The 22,081-nt window shown below is 39.8% G+C and overlaps 2 protein-coding genes across 3 annotated transcripts in view; both read right to left on the reverse strand.

Moving 5' to 3' along the window:
- The window catches only part of LOC113126297 (fibrocystin-L-like), a 34,731-nt gene extending 22,068 nt beyond the window's left edge, over window positions 1-12,663 (reverse strand). The window contains exons 1-33 of the mRNA XM_026300270.1: window positions 12,628-12,663; window positions 12,344-12,413; window positions 12,067-12,144; window positions 11,739-11,883; window positions 11,553-11,658; window positions 11,296-11,353; window positions 11,117-11,210; window positions 10,833-10,886; window positions 10,563-10,636; window positions 10,418-10,460; window positions 9,931-10,001; window positions 9,707-9,817; window positions 8,748-8,837; window positions 7,895-8,160; window positions 7,689-7,765; window positions 7,421-7,580; window positions 6,914-7,049; window positions 6,543-6,686; window positions 6,199-6,353; window positions 5,803-5,913; window positions 5,541-5,687; window positions 5,220-5,344; window positions 4,957-5,120; window positions 4,651-4,820; window positions 3,722-3,854; window positions 3,340-3,494; window positions 2,989-3,111; window positions 2,581-2,686; window positions 2,289-2,396; window positions 2,034-2,198; window positions 1,748-1,869; window positions 1,448-1,580; window positions 585-777 (exon numbers count right to left, since the gene is read on the reverse strand). Of these exons, the coding sequence (XP_026156055.1) occupies window positions 585-777; window positions 1,448-1,580; window positions 1,748-1,869; window positions 2,034-2,198; window positions 2,289-2,396; window positions 2,581-2,686; window positions 2,989-3,111; window positions 3,340-3,494; window positions 3,722-3,854; window positions 4,651-4,820; window positions 4,957-5,120; window positions 5,220-5,344; window positions 5,541-5,687; window positions 5,803-5,913; window positions 6,199-6,353; window positions 6,543-6,686; window positions 6,914-7,049; window positions 7,421-7,580; window positions 7,689-7,765; window positions 7,895-8,160; window positions 8,748-8,837; window positions 9,707-9,817; window positions 9,931-10,001; window positions 10,418-10,460; window positions 10,563-10,636; window positions 10,833-10,886; window positions 11,117-11,210; window positions 11,296-11,353; window positions 11,553-11,658; window positions 11,739-11,883; window positions 12,067-12,144; window positions 12,344-12,413; window positions 12,628-12,663 (3,923 nt within the window). The remainder of the gene's footprint in view (window positions 1-584; window positions 778-1,447; window positions 1,581-1,747; window positions 1,870-2,033; window positions 2,199-2,288; window positions 2,397-2,580; window positions 2,687-2,988; window positions 3,112-3,339; window positions 3,495-3,721; window positions 3,855-4,650; window positions 4,821-4,956; window positions 5,121-5,219; window positions 5,345-5,540; window positions 5,688-5,802; window positions 5,914-6,198; window positions 6,354-6,542; window positions 6,687-6,913; window positions 7,050-7,420; window positions 7,581-7,688; window positions 7,766-7,894; window positions 8,161-8,747; window positions 8,838-9,706; window positions 9,818-9,930; window positions 10,002-10,417; window positions 10,461-10,562; window positions 10,637-10,832; window positions 10,887-11,116; window positions 11,211-11,295; window positions 11,354-11,552; window positions 11,659-11,738; window positions 11,884-12,066; window positions 12,145-12,343; window positions 12,414-12,627) is intronic.
- Window positions 12,664-13,632: 969 nt separating this feature from the next.
- LOC113126802 (T-cell differentiation antigen CD6-like) lies at window positions 13,633-21,601 on the reverse strand. Of its 2 annotated transcripts, XM_026300951.1 has the most exons (13): window positions 21,446-21,601; window positions 20,632-20,709; window positions 19,286-19,567; window positions 18,591-18,905; window positions 17,829-18,143; window positions 17,397-17,459; window positions 17,184-17,318; window positions 16,107-16,229; window positions 15,816-15,938; window positions 15,528-15,599; window positions 14,946-15,119; window positions 14,288-14,320; window positions 13,633-14,133 (listed from the first exon to the last, which is right to left on the reverse strand). In XM_026300951.1, the coding sequence occupies exons 1-13, from the start codon at window positions 21,495-21,497 to the stop codon at window positions 14,081-14,083; spliced, it is 1,818 nt and encodes a 605-aa protein (XP_026156736.1). In that variant the 5' UTR covers window positions 21,498-21,601; the 3' UTR covers window positions 13,633-14,080. The 2 variants fall into 2 exon arrangements, with proteins under 2 accessions (XP_026156736.1, XP_026156737.1); XM_026300952.1 differs by lacking the exon at window positions 15,816-15,938.
- Window positions 21,602-22,081: the final 480 nt, after the last annotated feature.

Here is a 22,081-nt window from a genome sequence, read left to right on the forward strand (position 1 = left end):
ATCAATGGATAGGATACTATATTGTATTTTCTGTCTTTAAGAAATGACATAGTTATATAAAAGAATTAGCTGCACCAATAACATAAACAGGAAACCTAATATATTATGTAAATGTATATCCACCTGTGGTTTTATAGTGACTTGGAAATATTTGTGTAATAAAGGATCATTCCTCCGTACAGTGCTGTATGTTATGGGAATGCATTACTCAGGTGGTTTGCTTTTGGACTGATGTTTGACATAAAATCTGTGTTGTGACATGAACCTTTATCAAATCTGAATCAGTCTTTCCTGATTAACAAAATGTGTGACAGGGGTATAACTTATGGCAGAAAGTTGACTGACATTCCTGACAAACTCTTATCTTCAAATCTACTAAAACATCTCACTCTTACACAATATGCAACAAAAGCTCATGTGTCTGACAGATAAGAAAACAGCTGCAAAGATGGAGATGCTACTGTACCAAGACGTGCCTCATTTAGTGTGGACATGTCAGCAGCAAATGCAAAAAATGAAATAAAATAAAATAAAATAAAAACCAAGAAGGGGGCAAATAGTTTTTCACAGCACTGTAGCTGTACCTGGTCTGGGGGTAGCCACTGTTTCCCACCTGTACGTCCACCTGGTAGAGGCCAGGAGGCAGCACAGGGAGAACACAGCTGATGTTCATGGTCGTCCACTGCACGATGACACACTCCTTACCGCCTACAAACACAGCGCTGCTGTTGTCTCGGTCCCCGAGGTTCGAACCCTGGATGGTGAGAACGTTACGTCCTACAGGACATGAGACCAAAAACACACCATGAAGATGAGTATGTCATGTCAGTGCCCAGATAACTAGCACCTGTCACCAGGTTAACACTAACAATTTAATAAAGGTGCTACTGATTGTTTGGATTTTCTGGTGTGCATGCTTGTGTAAAATTTCCTGTAACGACAGAGGATGAAATGTCTTGTCAGCTCAGATTGTCATGGTGTAGCAAGGTCATAAACAGAGAAAACCTGCCCATCAACATTGCACAAGTCAGAAACAAAAGTACTGAGCTGACTGTGATAACGAAAGGATTTCATTTCCTGGCAACAGTCACGCAGCAACTTTGCTTAGTACAGACTAAATAACCCAGACAGAACTGAAAACAGACACCATACTATACATATAATTATACAAGTGTGTTTTCTCATTAATCATGAAGGAGTTTCAGGTGATATAGAGTCATAAAGTCACATCACCTTATTCTCAGTTACTCTGTTTTTTGTTTTTGTACATCTGAATATGAATTTTGTGGTTTTTGTGTTATCATGTGGGAAACACTGTGGGTAGTTTTAGTTTTTCAAAGTTTTTTTTAAAATGAAAAAATAAAATCATTTTATATATTTTAACAAGATTGTTTACATAGAACACATTAATACTTAGTACTGGTTTGAAAGAAATGAGTCAACTCACCAAACACAGTGGTCGTCTGTGGACTGAGGCCTGAGATCTGGGGTGTGAGGTTTTCATTGTAGGTGAAGGAGCTGCTGGAGGTCTGACTCATGTTTCCAGCCAACACTGTGACCGTCTGTGATCCAGCAGTTCCCTTAAATAAATAAGAAACATTTATTAGTTAGAAAATGATCCCAACTGTCTGACAGAGAAGAAGACGTGTCTTCATGTTTAGTTAAAACAAGAATAACAAGTGTTCAGTAAGTTCTCAATGACTGAGCTCTGCAGGAAAATAAAGTGGTTTATGATCTGTGCACGTACTGGTGGTGTTCTGCATTTCAGCTCAGTGTCACTTGCATGAACCACTTCACACTCCTCACTGCCCACAGTAACTGTGGTGTTCTGGCTGAAGCCGAAGCCGCTCACTGTCAGCAGTGTGCCTCCTGTGAGAGAAGAGAATATCACAGTAACTACTCTAACTACAGCATAAAGAACAGTGAATATTTGCTGTTGATATTTCCTGAAAACTTTATGACCAATGTGACTTTTCTGCTGGTTTGATGTTCCCCAGTTCGTTATCTCTGTTTTCTATGTTGCAGCGACCCACCTGCCACACTTCCAGAAAGTGGGGAGAAAGAAGAAACAATGAGCTGGTAGGTGAACTGCAGGTTGTTGCCGTCTGCGTATCGAGCGTTACCCAGAGAGGGAAAGCTGACTGACACAGGGTAGGTACCAGCACTGGCACTGCCCAGTCTGCACACCTGAGCAGTAGCTGTAATATAATTCACAACATGTAGGTCATTATACTACATAAACTATGTTGAAACACCTGACAAAGTATTTCAGAATATCTTTTACTCACCATTGACCCGTTCCACCTGACACACTGCCTTTCCCACCATGATGGAGGCAGTTTCATTGCTGAAGCCAGTCCCAGTGACAGTCAGCAGAGTCCCCAGGCCATTAGATCCTGGAAAAGTATTTAATTGGTTGCATGTATGTCTTAAATGGAGACTTTGCCTCAATGACAGCTGCTGTTTTGCTGTTTGGCCACATGAAGGGGCTGAGTTGTATTAAATGATCATCTATGTGTCAGTGAATTATTCCTTTAATTAGTCATAAATGAAAGAAGCTTCAGTGTGTTTGAAGCTCACCTTGAGACGGGCTGATTCCTGTCACAACTGGAGTCGTGTCCTCAGACCAGTCAAAGCCACAGTCACCAGAACACTTGGAGGGAATGCCATTGATGTAGACCTCCACCTGCAAACAACACAGAACTCATGAATCCCCTGCATGTGAATCTCCTGAGGTATAAAAGAGCATAACTCCAATACAAAGCAGGTATTTAGCTGCATGTAAAGAAGTGAATTAAATCCTCACTGGAAGCACAAACTCTACAAACACAGCAGCACTGTGCAGACAAAAAGTAGAACTTGCTCTGCTGGATGTTATCAAAAGTAGGAAAACCCATCAAGTGATCAGCAGTGGGCAAAGCCCAGAGTTGGGAGCTGATGCTGAAACTCAAAACCAAATGTGCCCAGAGTTTATGAACACAGCTGTACCTGTGGTTTGGTTTCCCAGACACGGAAGAAATCTCCTGTCAGGCTTTGTCTCAACAGTCCTCCCTTTTGTGTCTCAAGGGCTGAAACCACAGGGTTTTCACCAATAACTGATGAGGCATCGATCTGTAAAACAGTGAATCACAATCAGGACCAAGCTGCTGTTTCTTTGTTCCTGTAGGATGGTTTAATACCAGTAATACTAGGACTGACTGCTGCTGCTGTAGCTGCAGTACCAAAGGTCTTACTTAGTAAGTAATGTTGTTAAACAGGGCTATAGAAATAAACCCTTCTTCTTATTATTACTTCACCGGTGTGAGTTTAGTAAGAGAGGGGAGACGTGTGGACTCAGACCTGGAGCAGAGGCTGGTCTCCAGGGTTTGTGAGCCACTTGATTCCCCAGCTCGGCCGTAAGCAACTTCCCTCGTATGTGACGCTGACCTTCCCCATCCCTGGGATTCCCTCCAGAGCGTATTTCAGGTCCTGTGCACTGATGCCCACAGACAGACCTGGGAACAAGAACTTGTTGTGTTAGACTCTTCCCTGCAGAAGTGATGTTTCTCTGTGTTACACTGTTTCAGCCAGTCAACACTAGAAAACAAGTGGTGGTCAGTGGTAGCAGGGGTCAGTCTGGGGTCACAGTGAGTTAAGACCTTTGGGTGAGCCTGTGGAACAAGGTGTATCCAGTCAGGACAGTCAGAGCTGATATAAAACTACACGTGGTCGTCTCAGGTACCTGCAGCTCGGCCTCCGTAGATCTCCACATCAAAGGTGCCGTTCAGAGGAGGGGTGGCTCTGTGAAGGCGAGTGATGGTGACGTTGGCTGCTCCTTCCCTGAACTCAGCCATGTCCACACTGCTGTTGGACTTCTGAGAATGGACAGTGGACAAAGACAGAGGTTAGTGTTCTTACAGTCCTAACATCACCATACTGTGGACTGAAACTGCATTTTTCCACCAATATTAGATGGTTAATTGGTTTATTTTAGTTCAAGTTGAGACGGCCTTTGAATTGGGGTCAGTCATGAATCATTTGGAGTTTATATGTGACTTCATTTTTATTGCATCATTATATGAATTTTATCCAGTTGTGTTGTTGTTGTCTATTTGTGTAAAGACCTACTGAGGTGATGGTCACTGCAAATTAGCTTGGACGATAGATACTGTGCCATGTGGCACTGCTGTATGTCCTGATAGAAACAATCAGTAAATAAATAAAACATTTAATAGATGCAAAACATTTAAAAATCACAATGAATACTGCAGACTGAGGAAACAGTGGATACAGAATGTGTCAGATTTAAGTCTGTACCAGTCCAGAAGTCCATGAGTGTGATCTGTTGAGACACATCCAGGACTGTTCTGACACATCACCAGCTAAAAGTTCTTCCTTTCATGTGTTTTAGTGTCAAGTCTGAAAAATAATGTGTCACTAAAAATATCCAGGAGGGAGCTCAGTATTTCTGGGAGTGTCTAATCAAATAGCAGCATGTGACTTCAGCTTCAGCCTTTACCCACATTTGGTTTCCTGGCTCAAAATATCTAAATGAAACTTAACTGGAAACTGGATGTTACGTCCATGTCCTTCTGCAGTCAGACTGCTCCAGAGGAGGAATGTGTAGGTGGTAATATGACCTTGCTAGTCTGCATAAATGGACCTTCTTACCTGCAAGAAGCCAATGTCCAGCAGTGGAAAACCAAAGACACACTGTGCTGGTGTTGCTCTGATCTTATAGCTGATCCCTGAAGCAGCTGATGTGTCTTTGGTAACTGTGATTGCATTGAAGGTTAAACCAGAGTCTTCGAAAGGTGAGGGCCTCCTCATGTAGGGAACAGCTATGAGACACAACATAGATCATTAAATTAAACTGCTCAACAGTTAAGTCTTGGTAATAATGAGCAACATCTGCTCAGGCTGACTCTCACAATATAATCAGACTGCTTAAACTACAGTTATTATAGAACTGTGTACCGTTTTCATCAACTGTGGGGCGTGTCTTTCCAATGTACACAGCATCAACATAGAAATCTGCACCAGAGTTATCTCTGTAGAGGTAAAGAGCCAGCAGACTGTATTTGCCCCCGATGTATTCATTTTCCACAGAGCTCATCAGGTCCAAGCACTTGTAACTCCAGCTGTGAGGAAACAGTTTTTGTGTTTTATAGAGAAACTGATTTGTAACCAGTGTTTGCATGTACCTGACAAATTTTAATTCCTCTATGGTTTTTACTGACTTGGGCCCTTTATTGAAGACAGTGTTGATATTTATGGTCTGTGTGTTTGTCTGGCCCTTGGTGTCGATGTAAGTAAATGTCATTCCAACCTGATCCTTCAGTATTCCTTTGTATGCAAAGCAAAGCTGGAAGTAAAGAGATGGAAAAGGTTTCAAAATGTTTTATGTGACAGCTGAAGAGCAGCATCATGATTTGAACAAAGGGCAGGTTCCCAAACATCAATCAATGATTTTTTCATATGCAGAGATTTCCATTAGAAGATCTGTGCCAAACTAACCAGATATACAAAATCCACAACAATAAAGCAGCTGTGTGTTTTACCACAGGGTATTGGTTCAGTGCAACTGGTCCATAAGTGGCACCGGACTCTGTGATGTAGTTTTCCCAGAAAAGAAGATGAGCGTTCTTCAGAGACCACAGTCCACAGAAACCTGAGTTCTGCACAGGAGTCCCTCTGTCACTATAAAACTGGTGAGGAAACATAGAGAATCTAAAATCAGATGCTGTTCAAAGACGTACAGTAAGAGGACACTGTTTTTAGCTCTTTAACACACAACCACTTTCTGTTTTTGTCCCCACTGACCTGATAGTTGTCTTTTTCAAAGTCTCTGAAGTATTTCACACTGGGGCCTTCAGGGGTCAGGATCTCACTGGGACACTCGGATCTCATCATGTCCACCAGAGCCGACCGCACCTGTTCACAGTCACACAAGGCGTCCATTAGCATTGTTCCTACAGCTTCTATCTGGCAGGATTTGCAATCAGTTCTTTCCAAACTGAAAATCAGTTCTGACCAAATCATTTGAAGCCGAGCCATTACTTCACTGTGGCTGTTTACAGAGATATGGATTGGTTTAGATGGATTTCTGGATTCTAAGTGGCAGGTTAGAAACTTTCTTCAAACATCATTAAACCTAAGAACATTTTCCAACCAAAGTGGGAATAATAAGGCTCGTTGATAAGTTTTAAGGAAACAGACCTCAGCATCAGTTGCATTGAAGGCAATGGGCTTCGTAGGGATTCCCCCCCAGAGCAGAGTGAAGGTCTTCATGTTGCTTCTCCCCTTGATAATCTCAGTGACAGTGATGTTGGTGTCAAAGTCTAAAACCTCAAACTGAAGAGGTTTGAAATCACCTGCAATCCAGACAGACACATGATCAATGTTTTGCACTTTCCCCCTGAAACAACATATGAAATCAGGTGCAGTGATATCATGTAGTATAAGAGTCTGTTAGTGAAGCATCAGTTGACTCTGATTTGACTCTACAGGAACTGGAGGGTGAAGCTGATCTGAAATCAGGTGGTTGTTCAGTCTGTCCTCACCTCTGTCAGAATTGAAGGTGACTGTGTAGTGAGACCCTTGGCTGTCGTCCTGTTTGGTGACCGTGACTGTGTCGGGTTTGATGGACCAAAGGCTGTTCAAGGCTGCTTCCACTGTGTCTGCTGAGGCACCGACTGGGATTGGTCCTAAAGGTCAGAAAGACCACGCTCTTCAACATGTGCACTGCAGATTGATTAGTCTGGAGCAGCAGTTTTGTGGGTTGTCTTTAATGCAGATGTACAACATGTGCTTGTGTACCAACATTGTGACGTTCAGGGATTTGTATTTTCTCATAGTACTTTAGTACAATTGAAGTGCGAGATACAAATGCACCAGTTTCTTTTTTCAAATGAATTCATTCTAAAACACCAACCGGTCTTTGCATTTTCGTAGCCCAGGCTGAAGAAGGTGTTCACACAATCATCACTATCACAGCTGCTGCTGACGTTCACTGTCTGGACCTCTCTGACTGCATCAGCACTTGTGGGCCACGAGCCAAAGGTCACCACCTGAGGAACGGTGAAGATGAGAGAACGAGGTGGACCCCAGGTCAACAGGCAGAAAGATAAGAATCAGCCTGTTTTATTATTAACTTTAACTGTTTGAAACTATTTGGCCTGTTTTGAAGCCCCTTTACTATATTTACTCAATAAAGCATCTCCCTCATTGGCCACAAGGACTTTAAACTCCTCCCAGAGAGAAGATGTGGGTTAAACCTGGATCATCAGGTGTAAATAGTGCTAACTGTAGTACTAGCTAGAACACTAGGAAGGTAAAAGCTGGAAAAGGAATTAAATATTATTTAAATATTTCAAAGTAAAAGCTCAGTTTATTATGTAGCAGTGATGTGCTGTGTTTACTGTAAACACACTGTTCATACCTGCTCCTCATCATACACGTCATATTTAGCCACAATATGTTGAATCTCATTCACAGCATCGTATGTCTGGTCTTCTGTGAAATCACTCTCCTCTTGGAACAAACCCATGTTGACGTAAGATCCACCGTAATATTGTTGTTGCAGGATTTCTATGTAGTAGCTGCAGAAAAAACAATTTAAAATAACTTCAGTATGTTCACAGCTACTGTGTTATACTGTGAAGGACTGATTTGTGGTTTTCAGGAGCTAAACACAGAACCATACTTACGGTTTTCCTCCCTCTAGAGACAGGACTTGAGACGTTTGTGGGTTATAGTAATAATATGGCTGGGACACAACTTTGACCTGAAGTGGAGGAAGGAAAAAATGTTCTAGGTAATAATGAAATAAAGATCAGTTTATCACAAACCTCCACAATAAATCATCATTTCCTCAGTAGATATTTTTTATTTAGACTAAACTCTTGTTTCATACCTTATGTTCAGGCAGGCTGCTGTTGCTGATGTAGAGCTCACATCGGCCATAGCAGTTGAAGTTCAGTGTGTAGTTGTCACTGACTGGAGGGACGAAGAAGCCTCTGGATCGTGAGGTGCCATATATTAATTCAGGTGGCAAGCTGTACGGCATGGTGTCGATCCACTGAGTCCAGTATCCAGTTGAGTTCTTGCTGTACCTCCAAATATCAGTCAGGGAACTGGGCCATGTGTTGTTCCACACCTCCATCTTCAAGCCTCTGCCACCTGGGTTTAGACAAAGATGTAGAGAGAAAAGTGAAATGAGTCAAACAACTTGAGACGAAATTTAAAGAATTTAAAGAGAAAATCATTTCAATAATTTATTTATGTCAAGAATTCAGGAGGTAATTCAGGGAAATTATAGGACATATTGTTTACAGCTTTTATAGACGGTCGATAATAATCTGACTTTATTCAACATATGGGTGGAAGCTGTAATTTATTCTTATACAGTACACACACATACATGTTTTACATATTCTACACTGTGTACTTCAAATAAATCCACATGGACCAAACCCTGAGGAGAGCTTGTCTGACATGTGTGCTCTTTTTACTCATCTAATTATTTAAAAATACAGAAATAATTCTCTTGGTGTGATTGTTCAAGCAGCTGATATCTTTATCTTTATCATTATCTTCAAAAGAGCTTTGTGGTCAAGTACAACTAATCCTGTAAATTCTTCCATTGATCAAGTTGTGAATTGATGTTCATTAGTTCAGATGATGACACAGGAACAGAACAGGTGGAGACAAACATCTGCATCACAGTAAAAGCCAAAAAGACACAGGAAGAGGAGGCGTGTTCTCACCTGGGTAGATGGTCATGTTGTTCACCTGGCACTCTGCAGTTCTGCATGTAATGCTGTCATCAGACACACTCTGGATTCTACAAGGCAGGCCTGAAGACAGAAAGTGTCACACTGAGCAGAGTAGTTACCCACAGTTGCCATTATCTTCCCTCCTCTGTGACCAAGTTAACCTGAGCTTCACCTGTGACCTGAGCTTTGCTGGATTTTCTGATGCACCTCAAAGAAATTACACAATATATTAAAAAAATTATTTTATAAATGAACAATAAATAAAATACATTTCTGTACTTCAGTTGCATAATTAAGGCTGGTAATAATAATATATTTTATTGTAATGCAACTGTCAGAGTCTTTTTCTACCCAGAAAGCCATAATAACACTTTTTTCTTTGGTTTTGTAACTATCTGTTTAGTTGGTGCTGCTAAATTACAGAATAATCAGGAAGAAAACTGATACTTTATATGTTCAGTGTTTGTTTATGAAATGGGTAAACTCAAGTGTCCTTTGGGTAAATAAACTCGAGTCTGTAACATGATAACTAGAGTGTAAAGTTGTAATTTGGATGTTTTTAGATGTATGAACTTTAAATCATGATGTTAAAGTGATAAAAGTTCACACCCAAAGTTCACATTAAAATGACAGATGGACTGAAACGTTTGTCACGGTCTGCTGTGTCTCTAAGCATTCAGACAATTCTTTCTTCTGTTGTGTGACACCTCTTTGGTTTCTATTCAAAGTATGTGCACATCTTGTGTTGAAAGGGATTATCGCCGTGCGTGACTTGAGGACAGAACAATCAGAACAATGTTTCGAGCTTTGTTTGGTGGAGACACGTCACATTCATGTAGACATGCTGAACACTTTGTACTTTTTGTTTCCACAGTACCAGCAGTGGTCACAGAGACAGAAACTGGCTGCAGCTGTTTTTGGTCACTTCCTGTTCAGATGGTGATGATTACCTCCAACTAGAACACGTGCAGGCTGGTTGGTTTGGTCGAAGAACCGGCCGTGGACGGTCAACAGGGTTCCCCCCATGATGCTACCCTTTGATGGAGAGACTCCTATCACCTCTGAACAAGAAAAACAACACACTTTTTACTGTAGCAAGAATAAAAACTACAGAGGAGCTACTTCTGCAATCAGCCACAGGTATGGTGAATAAAAGTCTTATTGTCTGACGTACCTGCATAAGTCTGGAACATGGAGAGTTTTGCTGAAGCTGAAACTCTGTAGAGATACTTCTCTGGTAAACTCCTAAAGATTAGAGAGAAAATCATGAACTGTTAGAGCTGAGTGAAAAAAGTTTTCACCAGGAAATCAGCTCTTCAGGATCAGTTTTTAACTTTCAGTGTTTATACATGTTTTAGCTGTGTTTAGGTTTGTATGCAGGCATTTTTCAGGTTAACGTAGGACCCAGTGTAGACATGCAGGCAGGTGCTATGACGTGACATTAAAGATGGCAAAGGAAGAATAAAGCACAGAAACATGTTGATGTGACACTGGCAGGTTTAAAAAAGGAGAAACAGGTGGGAAAACTGGGAACAGGTGTGTGATTGGCTGGGGACTGTGTCAGGTGACCAGGAATGAAGGGAAGTCTTAAACAAATCTAAAACTGCAGCTAAACTGTGATAAGTTAGTGTGAAGTCACATGATGTGTTTTTCTGCTTTACCTTCCATATTCACCATCAAGGATGTAACTCAGGTTGTGATGCCCTGTTGGAAACAAAACAGAATTATTGTTTGCACAGGCTAAAAATCATCTTTTTGATGAATCCATATTAAGAGAAACTGTAATTCTGAACCAAACCATCTTACCAACATATGTCCCTGTCATTTTGCAGCTCATGTATCCCCATTCAGAATTCACATACTCCAGACGAAGGCCATACCTTTAGAAACATCAGAAATAAATTAAATACTAAATAAAAAACTAAAATAATTATCAATTCATTTGTATCAGTTTCATTTAAGAGACGTCTTTGTAGCTGAAGCTGCTATTAAACATATCTGGACTTGATATGTTCAGTGTCTGTCCTGTTTTTACTGTGGTTTCATTTCTAATGGACATTTGGACAAAGCACTTACAGTTCATCAGACTGTGGTTTAAGCAGCTCACAAGGCATTCCTCCCATGTAGGCTCTGCAGTCAACAAGATCATCTTTTATGAGTTGAATTCAAACACATACATTTAATGTTTCAGTTGAATTGGTTGTGAAAATAAGCTTTTTGTGTCTTACATTTTCTTACAATAAGTAGTAAAAACACAGCAGTAGAAATTTCCTTTGTCTTAAACAACTAAAACATTTGCTCAGACAAAAAGCTTCACACTAATATGAACATTTTGAAAAACCTTTGTTTTATTTTTATACCTCAAAAATCTGACTTTGAGGCCATTTGAGCTCACGGCCTTGTTGTTTCCATACACGTCGGTGTAGATTCGTCCTGTCACTGTCACCAGGGTGCCTGCAGGGATTTTGAGGCAGGTTTCAGTCAAAGTTCAAACTAGATTCTGTAAAATCACCACATGGTGTGAAAGTAGAGACTGTACCAGGGGGTCCACTGAGTGGACTCAGAGAGTCGATGGTGGGGGTGCGAAACCAGACAGTCTGAGGAGAGTTAAAGTAATAATTAAAAATAATATAAAGAACCAGCCAGAAAGACTTTTCCAAACTCAGCTGCAGTGAGCTGAGATCAATTCAACTCTTTCTATTGCAAATCAGAATGTTAAAAGATGTTTCTTTGGTTTTTATTAGAGGGTTAGATCAGTCAGTAAAGCTGTCTGTGTTGAATTAGCTGCAAACTTACGTAGAAGGTGCAGGTATACCAGTACCAGCCGTAGCACATGTTGCTCAAAGGAATGGGAACACCATCCACACTGACGTGGACCACATAGGAATCACTCGGCATGGCTCTGACATGGAGAAATGAATCATGTTAAATAGTCATATACATGAAGTGGCCTATATGTGACTGTGTACGTCTGCAGATTACCTGGTGTAACACAGGATCTGGTTGCCGTGAGTTGAGTCTCTCTCCACATCGCAGGGGAAGGACCTGGTGTTTGACACCAGGGTCACACGGTTTCCAAATGTGTCGTCTCCTGGGTTCAGCTGGAACTGGCGCTCCTGGGCAAACCCTGGAGAAAACGCCATAATAATGTTTTTAAGATCAACACACGTCAAATGTATTTTTCTGGTTTAAAGGGGTCAGTCAGGGAGGAAATAAAGAAAATCTAGTTAATTGAAGTGTCTCTTTCTCTGTTTAAAGACTCGTTACTGAATTTACAATAATAAGTTTCCAAGTTATCTTATCTTCTTACCGTCTCCAGAAATGGTGAGTCGTGTTGCTCCATTGATGCTTCCATAACGTGGAGATATGTAGTTAATGCGCTGAGCACCTGAAAATATATGAAACTGATTTTTTCTACACCTGAGCAGTGGCTTGGCAGGTGGTTTGTCATGTTTTTATTTTCTTGTGTAATGAAAACTGTGCCAAAAAGGAAACACAATTTCAAACCATCATAGTTACTGTAATAACTGTGTTTTTTCCAGCTACTTACTGCAGCAAAGGGCGAGGAGGAGGAGGACGAGAGGTACCGGATTCAATGCGGACCCCATTTCCCAGGTGTCCTTGCTGCCTCACCTGCAGGCTGCTGTTCAGGTCCAGCTGTGGAAAAACTGTTTAGCACCAAACAGTGTTACTTCAGGATGTTTCTGAAAATGAAAGGACAATAAAATGGAGACTGTAATTTAAAAATGAGTCAGATCACCTGTTGTCAGAGGTCAGAATAGGTTGTCAGGTGTTTTACACTGTCTAAACAGCAATAACATGTCTTGTCCAGGTGCTGCTTTATATTGCTGCTCAGTGTCCCGCCTCTCACCTGAGACTGGGAGGAGACCAAGACATCCCATCTCATTTTTTCAGGCTGTGTCTTGTGTTGTGTTGTGTTGTAGTGTCAGTTGTAACAAACATGAACCCAATGAGCTGCTGCACAGTTTGTCAGTGTTTAATTACAGCTGTTTGTGCTCACACACTATTGTCACTGATGAAGCATGACAGCACAAGTCACAAGTCTTTACTGCGAGACATGTTAGTGAGTGACAGCAGGTCCCAGTTTACATCAGAGGAATTTGCTCCATTTTTCACTGTTAATGGAGTGAAACACAGGCATCAGTCATCCAGTCACAAATGGACTGCAGACTGTTTCATCCAGACCTTGAAATCATCCTTATTACTTCACTACAGAAATACCCCAAATGCTAAAATTCTTCCCCCACCACAAACCCTGAACCCGGCTGGACCGTTTTAAACCATCAGCATCAGTCATGGGTCTAATCCAGGAGGCCCAGCAGAACTACCACTAACCCATATAGAAGTCAGGAGCCAACACTGCAGGTTCAATTAAAGCTGAGACTTAGCACTTTATTGTAGTAGCTATTATTTTATTTTAAATTGTATGCACTGACAAGGATGAGGCTGCTGTACAAAAAACTTTCCACATAGTTTTTTTTTTTTGACTGTAATGCAGCAATGACTGTTACATGTTGATATTTTAATAATATTTCACAGAAATAACAGCCTGATAAAGTTATACATTAAAAAATACTTTCAAGTAAAAAAAGAAAACACACAGATTTGAGACAATAGCGTGTTTCATCGTGGCAGTTTGAAGAAGGCATAGTCCTGTGTCTACCTTTGGTAGCAGCTGTAAACCAGGGAAACTGATATTGAAGTTTTTGTAGGTCAATAACTGTAACAGTATCTGTGATGTGGTTGTATTGAAAGTATCAGTATCTAATCTCATAATGCTGCAGAAAATTCCTGCAGCCAAGGTCCAAAATCTCAAGGAAACCTTTGTATTTACAGTGGAGGAAGTTCAAGTGGATTAATATAGAGCAATAGATTAATGCTCCTGCTTTTATTCTGGCATGTTCAGTCATATGTAGGTCTACATACTTTGGTCGATCTACAAACTTTTGGCCACGTAGTGCACATCACATTTATGGGGATTACATTGGAATTGAATAGTTTGATTTTATGTGTGTCCACAGGCAGACACAGCAAACACAAGCCCATTATTTACATGGAAATGCAGGAATAAAAAAATCAGACATAATTACAATTTCTCCTACTACATTAAACAAAACACCTGAACATACATAAGACTTCTAAGTTTGACTTCCTACCTTTAGTGACTGGTAGTGATTAGTTTGAAATGACTTAATCTCAGGGTATTTTAAAAGTGAAACTAAATGTAAATGCTACAAATGTTCATTGTCAGTCAGGGTTGGTTTATCTCCTCTGTCATCATAGTCATCCTCAGATGAAGGTTTTCAGTTGGGGCTCACTGGGGAGTAGATGTGGCCATCATCATCATCATCATCACCTAATGATCAGAGAACAACAAGCGTCAACAAACCTGTTATAAATCTTATATATCTACATTAGTGTCTCTGACACCTGTTGACATTTACTTAAAGTCTCCAGGTTTGTTGTTTGTTCAGTGTGAAGCTGATCTTTGCTTGGAGGATCAAACGTACCGTTTTCAGCAGATAACTCACCCAGGCCTGGATCTGTAATTTAGGAAAGCAAAAGTAAAGCATCTGAGTTTTGCAAATGCTAAGTCTTTTTAAGATAAGTTCATATTGAGTTTGGCCTTTCATATCCTCCCACATGTATGGGTAAATGCAGACCCTTGATTCAGAGTTTCCCCACAACACCTACAGATTTAGTTTAGGGACTGCACAAAAATTCTTGGGCTGAGAAGGGGGGGGGGGGACTCTGAGAAAACTACAATTTCCACAGCATTTTCATAATTTTCTTCAGAAACAAAAGCTGTGACATCCTCTTTCAACACCACAATGTTTTGCACAATGTTTGAACTTTCCATCTAATATAAATATAATATATATATTTATAACTATATAATATATAGTTATAGAATATATTATATATTATAATATGACAGTGGGACTGAATTTAAACATTAAAGGATGTACGCCCAGAGTCAAATGAGAAAACTACATATTCTGTCGGGCAAATCTGAAGATATAGTTAGCAACCACTTAGCTCAGCATATAATAACAAATATGTGGCGGAAATAGCTCTGTCCAAAGTTAATGCTTTTGTATGGTCCCTGAGCTGCACTTTTATAGTGACACCGCATGAAGGAGCAGTGAACGAATCAGTCCCACTGACCAGGATTGACGTTGATGTAGCAGTTGTTGACGTTTTCGTAGCATTCCCCAGACGACGTGCTGGAGCTGTCGAACGAGTCGACTGAGATCTTTGACACTCTGGCATATTGAGGGTCTGTGGGGCCACCATTGTTACTGGCAAAAGCTCCCATCACTTCATTTGTGTGCTGAAGACCTAAAAAGTGACAAAGAAAATATACAAAAGACAAATTAGACATTTGACTTCAAAGTTAAAAAAAAATATATATATATATATATATATATTTATATATTTAAATAATGCTAATATGGTGCAATAATTAGCTGCAAATTGTATAAAATGCCTTTTGTGTAGTTTGTGTGACAGAATAGATACCAAAACAAACCAATGTAAAAAATCCTACAAATAAAGGTTAATTAAGATCAAATTCATTATATTTGGTGTAGATTTTCCTTCTATGCTCCAGAAATGTTCATAAAATCTGAGCTATGGTTAAAGTGTCCTCTGATGATGATTGTGAACTGCAGTACTTTACAGCAGGGTTATTATTGTGAGTGGTTGAGATCTGTGAAGTCTAAGGTCTTAGCAGACTCAGTGACTCACCTTCCTCAGAGAGGCTGTCAAGACCTGAAGGCCTCATCAAAGGGTTTGCTTCTGTTCTGTACCGCTGAGAATCTGAATTCAGAATCATGCACATGATGCAATATTTTAATCAAACCATTCTGCAAACATTCAGTGCAAACAGCATCAGCACAGGCTGCATGCACACTAGAGGCAGAGCAGATTCAACCGCAAAATGCAGCAAGTGAGCAAGGGAACATGTCAAGAGGCCAAGATCAAGAAACACACAGGAAGAAATACAAATGGAGAGGAAATAAAAGAATAGCTCACTCTTAAAGGTGGATAAAGAGGCACACGGGTCATTGCTTGGGTCATACTGTTCATAGTCTGTATCTACTGATGTGCTGTCAACACTACTAAGCTGGGTCCAAAGATACCTGGGGTTGGGCGGGACTTTTTTGAGACAAAAACAAAAAATAAAAGTAAATGAGACGACTAGTTGCTTTGTAGATGCTGAATAATTCTACTGCATGTGCAGTGCATAACGAAAAAAACGCAGGAATAATTAGTCTCTAAGGTGTTAAAATCTGCACAGGTCTCTGGAAATGTTCACCCACTGACCCTCCGTCTGCTGCAGGTTGGCTGTGACTTTGACGAGATCGACAGCTCCTTCGTAGTTGTTGTGGCGGTGCTCTGAGGAAGGCTGTCGCTGGTGGTTGGTGCGCGTCTGATGGAGTAAATAAGCTGTAGACAAACAAAACAGAACATCTATAATTAGTGTGAATAACTCTGTGTTTAGTTAGTTAATGTTAGTGTTGAGATGGTAAAAAAAATAGTAAAACTGGCAGTTGGGAAAATTTGCTGTTTATTTCTTCTCCCATAAAGATCTGAATCAGTCAAAGCTGATTATTGTTAGAAAAGTCATTTCTTGATGATGTGAAATAGTGTTGGTCAATTTGAGTGTTTTTTTAAAATTCATTATCTTCCATTATTTTTGGTAGTTTTAAGAAACACTTCCTGCTTATGCATCTTAAAAATCTATCGCTCTGTCTCTGTATGCTACTCTAATAAAAAGGCAAAAGCCAAAATCAGCGTATTAACAGTCGAGGTCCAATCACATTTTCCACCTGACACATGAAATAAAACTGAGCTGGTACATTAGCATGCATGGCCATTAATGGGCTGTTAAAGTAAAATCTAAAATGTAACATTTACACATTTAAATATGTAATAACTATACTTTTATTTAAAAAAATCAAAGCTAAAGATTTGAACAACTATAAAATAATAAATTGCACTGAATGAACTGTGCCATGTTTTGTATGAGTAGAACAGTTTATCTGGAACTGAAAATGTGGAACAGAAAATATTTATTACAAAACCCAAACCTCCTGTCACTGCCGTTTCTATTGAACTGAATGAATTGTGTAATTTTTTTTTTTCTTCAGGAGTAGAAAATTGCCTGGAACTGAAAATATGGAACAGAAAATGAACAAAACACAAAACCCACACCTACACTAGCACTAACCTTATCACACGAGGAGAAGCAGCAGGTACATAAAAGCAAAGCTAAGAAACATTTAAAGGTTTGTACTGATTTCATTCACAGCTAAAGAACTAAAATCAGATGTACTTGATGTCTGTGTTTGAAACGCTTGTTGAAACCAGAGCATTGTGGTGAAAGGAGCAGGCACCAACCGTGTTTTCTTCTGTAGTGGCAGCAGAGCACCGTGTTTGTGATGAGGAACACGAGGAGCAGCAGAGAGACAGCGATGGTGGTGAGCAGCTCTGCAGACGGTAGGGACAAAACTTCAGCAGCGACTGTCGTTCTTCCTGCGAGGGACAGGAACAAAAGAAGTGATTCTGATGCTGCTTATCCATCTCAGCAGTTGCATTAGAAATTATATTTACCAGTTGTCCAGCTGGTTGCTTCAGTTGCGTTAGCAGTGGTGGGTATAGGAAACCCAAGGGAACCTGCAGCACAAAAACATTTTTTTAAATAAATTCAATTAGAGAGTCACAATTTTACAGTTAAAAGCTGAATGTGGACACTATTAGAATAAAGGGTCGTGTGGTTTTATGTGAGACAGAAAATGCAGAAAGGTTTTACTTGGTCATTTCAGTTTTAACATGAAGGAAACAAATGTACTGCAGGTAAATAAGGACTAAAAAGTCAAATTACAGTTTAACACAATAAATCAGGAGACAAATGGAAATAATTTAACATCATAGCTTTAGTTTTATTTATTGTTAGTTTATGGGAAATCAGTTCAACCCAAACCAATTGTTCTTGGACAAAACATGTTTGTTAACAACCACAAAGACAAAATCTGTGTCACTCACCATTACAGACGACACCAGATGCCTTTGAGTCCTTGCACAGGTGTGGTCTGTTGACAATCTCCCTGCACTCCCACAGGCTCTTCTGCGTTGGAGAACATATATAGTACCACAGCGTCCCATTGTTGTGTGTCAGAGGAGGCACAAACTGGCTGAACTGCTGAGGCGTGGCACCGCACTGCAGCATGGAGCACACCTTGGTGGCAAGGTCTTTGTTCCAGCAGTTGTCACACACCGTCCCCCAGCTGCCGTTACGGTGGATCTCCACTTTCCCAGCACAGCGGTCCAGACCTCCAGTCAGTCTGATGGCTTTCATCTCTGCACGGGGACAACAGAAAAGATATTAAGCAAATTAAATATTTGGGAGCAACAAATATTAATTACATTAAGTTCTCACCACTGTGCTCAGCCTGAGGGTGGATTTTATAATATAACCTACACATGATCTGTGGTTTATGATCAAATTACAGTAAATTTTAGCCAACTAAAATAAATAAATACACTTAGCATCTAGTTTTTTGGCCCAGAGTGCTGCTAGTATGGCTGTAGGTTTTTCCTTATGCTTTGCAGTTTGTGTTAGTCTTAGCCAAACTTTTTTTTAGTTTTCTTTTTTGACAAGTCTCAAGGTCAATTTACTGTCTTTTTCTGGAACTTCCAGTCACTCTAGAATTCAAAACCAAAAAATAACTTTAAAGCTCAACTTTCAAAATTTATTTAGTCATTAATGTTTTAATGAGTCTGTTATTTAGTGTTTTGAATCAGGACCTGAGCACACAACCCCAGCATCTTCTTTGTGTCCACAGTCAGGCTCATCCTGTGCAGCCGGACAAGCCCACAGGTTCCCCTCTTTGCCCGTGCAGTTCAGCTCGTCCAGGTGGATGGGTCCTCTGCCCAGAGGGAAGGAGCCGCCCTGTCCCGTCACGTTCAGGGCGTACCCGCAGCCAAGCTGGGCGCAAACCACATCAGCATCCTTCAAGTCCCACTGGTCGTCACAAACTGTGCCCCATTTCCCGTTTCGCCACAGCTCCACCCGTCCAGCACAGCGGTCCCACCCTCCTGCCAGCCGCACGGCCTGGTGGCCTGAGGATGACATTATCATGGGTTTGGACTGTTTGTGAAGAGCCACAGTTTGGGAAACTGTTTTAGAATAATATTTACAATAATTGGACAATAAAATATAATAATTTAATAAATGTCTTATCAGCTCCAAATTAAAAATGAGGAACAATAATCAATGCAATGATAAAATAGCATTTTAACAGATTAATTATTGTTTCCTTGTGTTTGAAAAGTATTATAAACTAAGTTAGAAGGGCTGACCTCTGGTTTATGGTTAACAATGTGGACAGAGGTTGTTAATATTTTATTCAAACTCATGTTGTTATGTGTTTTTTATACAGTCCGTTGTTACTGTACTGTTTTTTATTGTTTGTTTGTTTGTTTAATAAGTCAAGCCTTACCACACATGGCTTTAGAAACCACAGTGCAGTTACTTCCCACACTCTGTGAACAGTTGTACAAACGGCGACCTTGGTACAAACAGCCATGAAAGCAGGTGGTGTTGGGAGGTGAGACGGTATAATTGATGTGAAAGACGTCGCCACAGTCAAGATCCTGACAGATCTGTTGGACCAACACATCTGCAGAGTCTGCTGTGAGTGCCACCACTTCGCTGCTCCTGTTTCCAGGCATCCGGAGCGTCCAGTTGCATTTACCAGCAATGGGGTGAACATAAGGGTCACCTGAGGTCGCACAGAAGCAGAAACATAAAATGTTATATACGAGTTTCATTTAAGTAAAAAACAAATACACATTTGCAAAAGGAGTAGTCATGGAGCATGAAGCAGAAGAACTGTAGAAGAGTTGTTCAGTAAAATGCTAAAACCATGTTGTGGTGACTCATTAGATATTTTTGGTAACGTAACATGGAGAGACAGGTGTTTGTCTGTGATTTTGTTTTCTTTGAGAGAATTAGAGTATTTAGGCCTCATTTGGTTTTATCAGTGTTGCAGCCACTGTTTTTTCTCTTGTCTTTATTCTACTCATCATGTCACTGTCTTAGTCACCCGGGGTTGAAGCGATTCGCCACATAAATCACATCATACAGCCACAGGCGGTGATCATGTACAACACCCGCTTGACCAAGTTTGGGATTTTTGCTTCTAAGCATGTTGAATGAAGAGCAGACCACATCACACAGGAATCATATTCAGTTTTCACCTGCACATTTAACACCTTTCTCTTTATTGAAGGTATAAGATTCACACCTGATGGCTTTAATATTTGTTTGGCTGTGATTCAAACTGAATCTTATGCACTGTACATTATTTAATTATTTATTAAATAAGGAAAGAGAGAGCTTTCAAATGGAATTTATGCAAATACCTCTCTTAAGACCCTCCCTGTAAATATACTATAAGGACATAAGGACAAAATGCATAAAATTAATTTTGAGTATATTTACCCTTATTTACACTTATTTTTATAATTACTAACATTTTTCAATATCTCAGCTCAGTTTTACAGCATAAATTGCAGAGTGCAAAACTACAAGAACAAGAAAAAAGAAAGCCACACAGCAAAAAGGTTGCTTGCACAGCAACCCTGAATCTGAGTGGGTGAGTATCTCTGGTGTCTCATTGTTTGATTTGCACCTGCAAAAGCAGGTCACCCCACATCCTGTAACGCTAAATGCAAAAATATTCATACAGTCTCTGCAAGTGTTTATGGTGGGCAAACGTACAATATTCTTGCGTGTTTGTTTTTATATGTGAGAGGCAGAAAGAGAAGGAGCCATGTAACTTACTGTTAATTTCCTCTTGGATTATTTCTGTTGTATTAATTTGACCTGCTGTCACCTGGACATCGGTTGAGTCTGTTTGAGCTGATGGGTTTTGAAAAGGGGAAATAAAAGTGAAGAAACTCATGACATTTACTGTCAGAATTGTGTTCATCAAGCCAGCACACGTTTTTAACTGATTCAAGGGTCAAAGCATGCACTACATCAATAACATTTAACATTTCTTATAAGTTATAAAATGACTCTGTGTGTCCCTTGTATTTACTAATCTGACTGACTTCAATTAATCCACACTAAAGGCTTAAAATGGACTGAAATTGTTTAATTGTTACGCAGATTAAATGCCATGTGGTGTGCTTCTCAGGCTGTGCTAAAAGACTAGTGTAAAAAAATCACAATTGAAAACTATAATTATAACAACGGTAAATGTATGCTCTAGCAACTTTCATCCTGAGCCCAGTCCTGTTCTTAAACTTTAACTTAATTTTGAATTCCACATTTTCCTTAAAGTAAAAGGTTTTTCATATGGATGATGCAAAAACTTGAATAAACCTTGAGTCCATGAAGAAATCAGTAAGATAAAGTATAGCAAAAGCCATTTAAACTCATTCTTCTAAGCCACATTGACAACTTCACAGTTCCGCTATAGGTGCAAAGTAAGTAATTATTCTCTGTGTTACATGCTGTGCACGTTAAATTTGTACTGTTATTGACTTTCCATATAACACGTTGTGTCAAATTTCAATTTAACTCCATGAAATCGCAAACAATTATCAGCGTATAAATAAATAAAGCCAAAGTTCATAGCTGTACACATTACCTTGACAGAGACAGCTCAGTTGAAGAATTAAAATGTATTTCACCAGCTTCATGCTGTTGGAGGCAACAGCTTTTTGTTGCTGTTCAAAGTTGAAGCTCGGGCCGTGTAATTGAGTATGTGCTGTGCTTTCTCTCTTGTTCCCTTGATATTCAATTCACAGTCCTTCCCATTTATCACCGTGCCTGACAGGAAGTGAAAAACTTTGTGTTACAGATTGTATTCATGATACCCAAAACTTCCCCTGAATTGCTTTGCCTGAGCCATTAAATTGCATCATTAAATAATTTATAATATCAGATGCATATTGTACTAATTGCACTGATTTACCTGGTTTAGCTTTTTGTTTGTATTTAAAATTTTGCTTTATAATGAAGTCATTAGCGCCAAAGACATTTTGTTACAAAATGTATATTCTTTAAATTGCCAAGTTAAATTAATATCATATAGTGACTAAATGAAACATATTCAGTCATATGGTATCATAATGATTTCTAGATGCTACTGCTTATAATCTACTATTCTAATGAATAGACTGAATTACTCTTGCAGATATCATCTATCACCTAGTATGAATCCTATTACTTGGACAAATTATAAGACAATCAACCCACAGAAATAAATAAAATAGAAGCCCCC

This window comes from Mastacembelus armatus, chromosome 11 (assembly GCF_900324485.2).
Source record: "Mastacembelus armatus chromosome 11, fMasArm1.2, whole genome shotgun sequence".
Classification (NCBI taxonomy): Eukaryota; Metazoa; Chordata; class Actinopteri; order Synbranchiformes; family Mastacembelidae; genus Mastacembelus; species Mastacembelus armatus.

What these genes read in the sequence shown, in the direction of transcription:
- LOC113126802 (XM_026300951.1), bottom strand. Translation starts at nt 21,497, where the DNA reads ATGAAGCTGGTGAAATACATTTTAATTCTTCAACTGAGCTGTCTCTGT. An exon ending in CAACCTGCAGCAGACGGAGG is followed by an intron (nt 15,939 to 16,106) that starts GTCAGTGGGTGA and finishes GTCTCAAAAAAG; the next exon opens with TCCCGCCCAACCCCAGGTAT. An exon ending in TGAGTTATCTGCTGAAAACG is followed by an intron (nt 14,134 to 14,287) that starts GTACGTTTGATC and finishes TCTGATCATTAG; the next exon opens with GTGATGATGATGATGATGAT.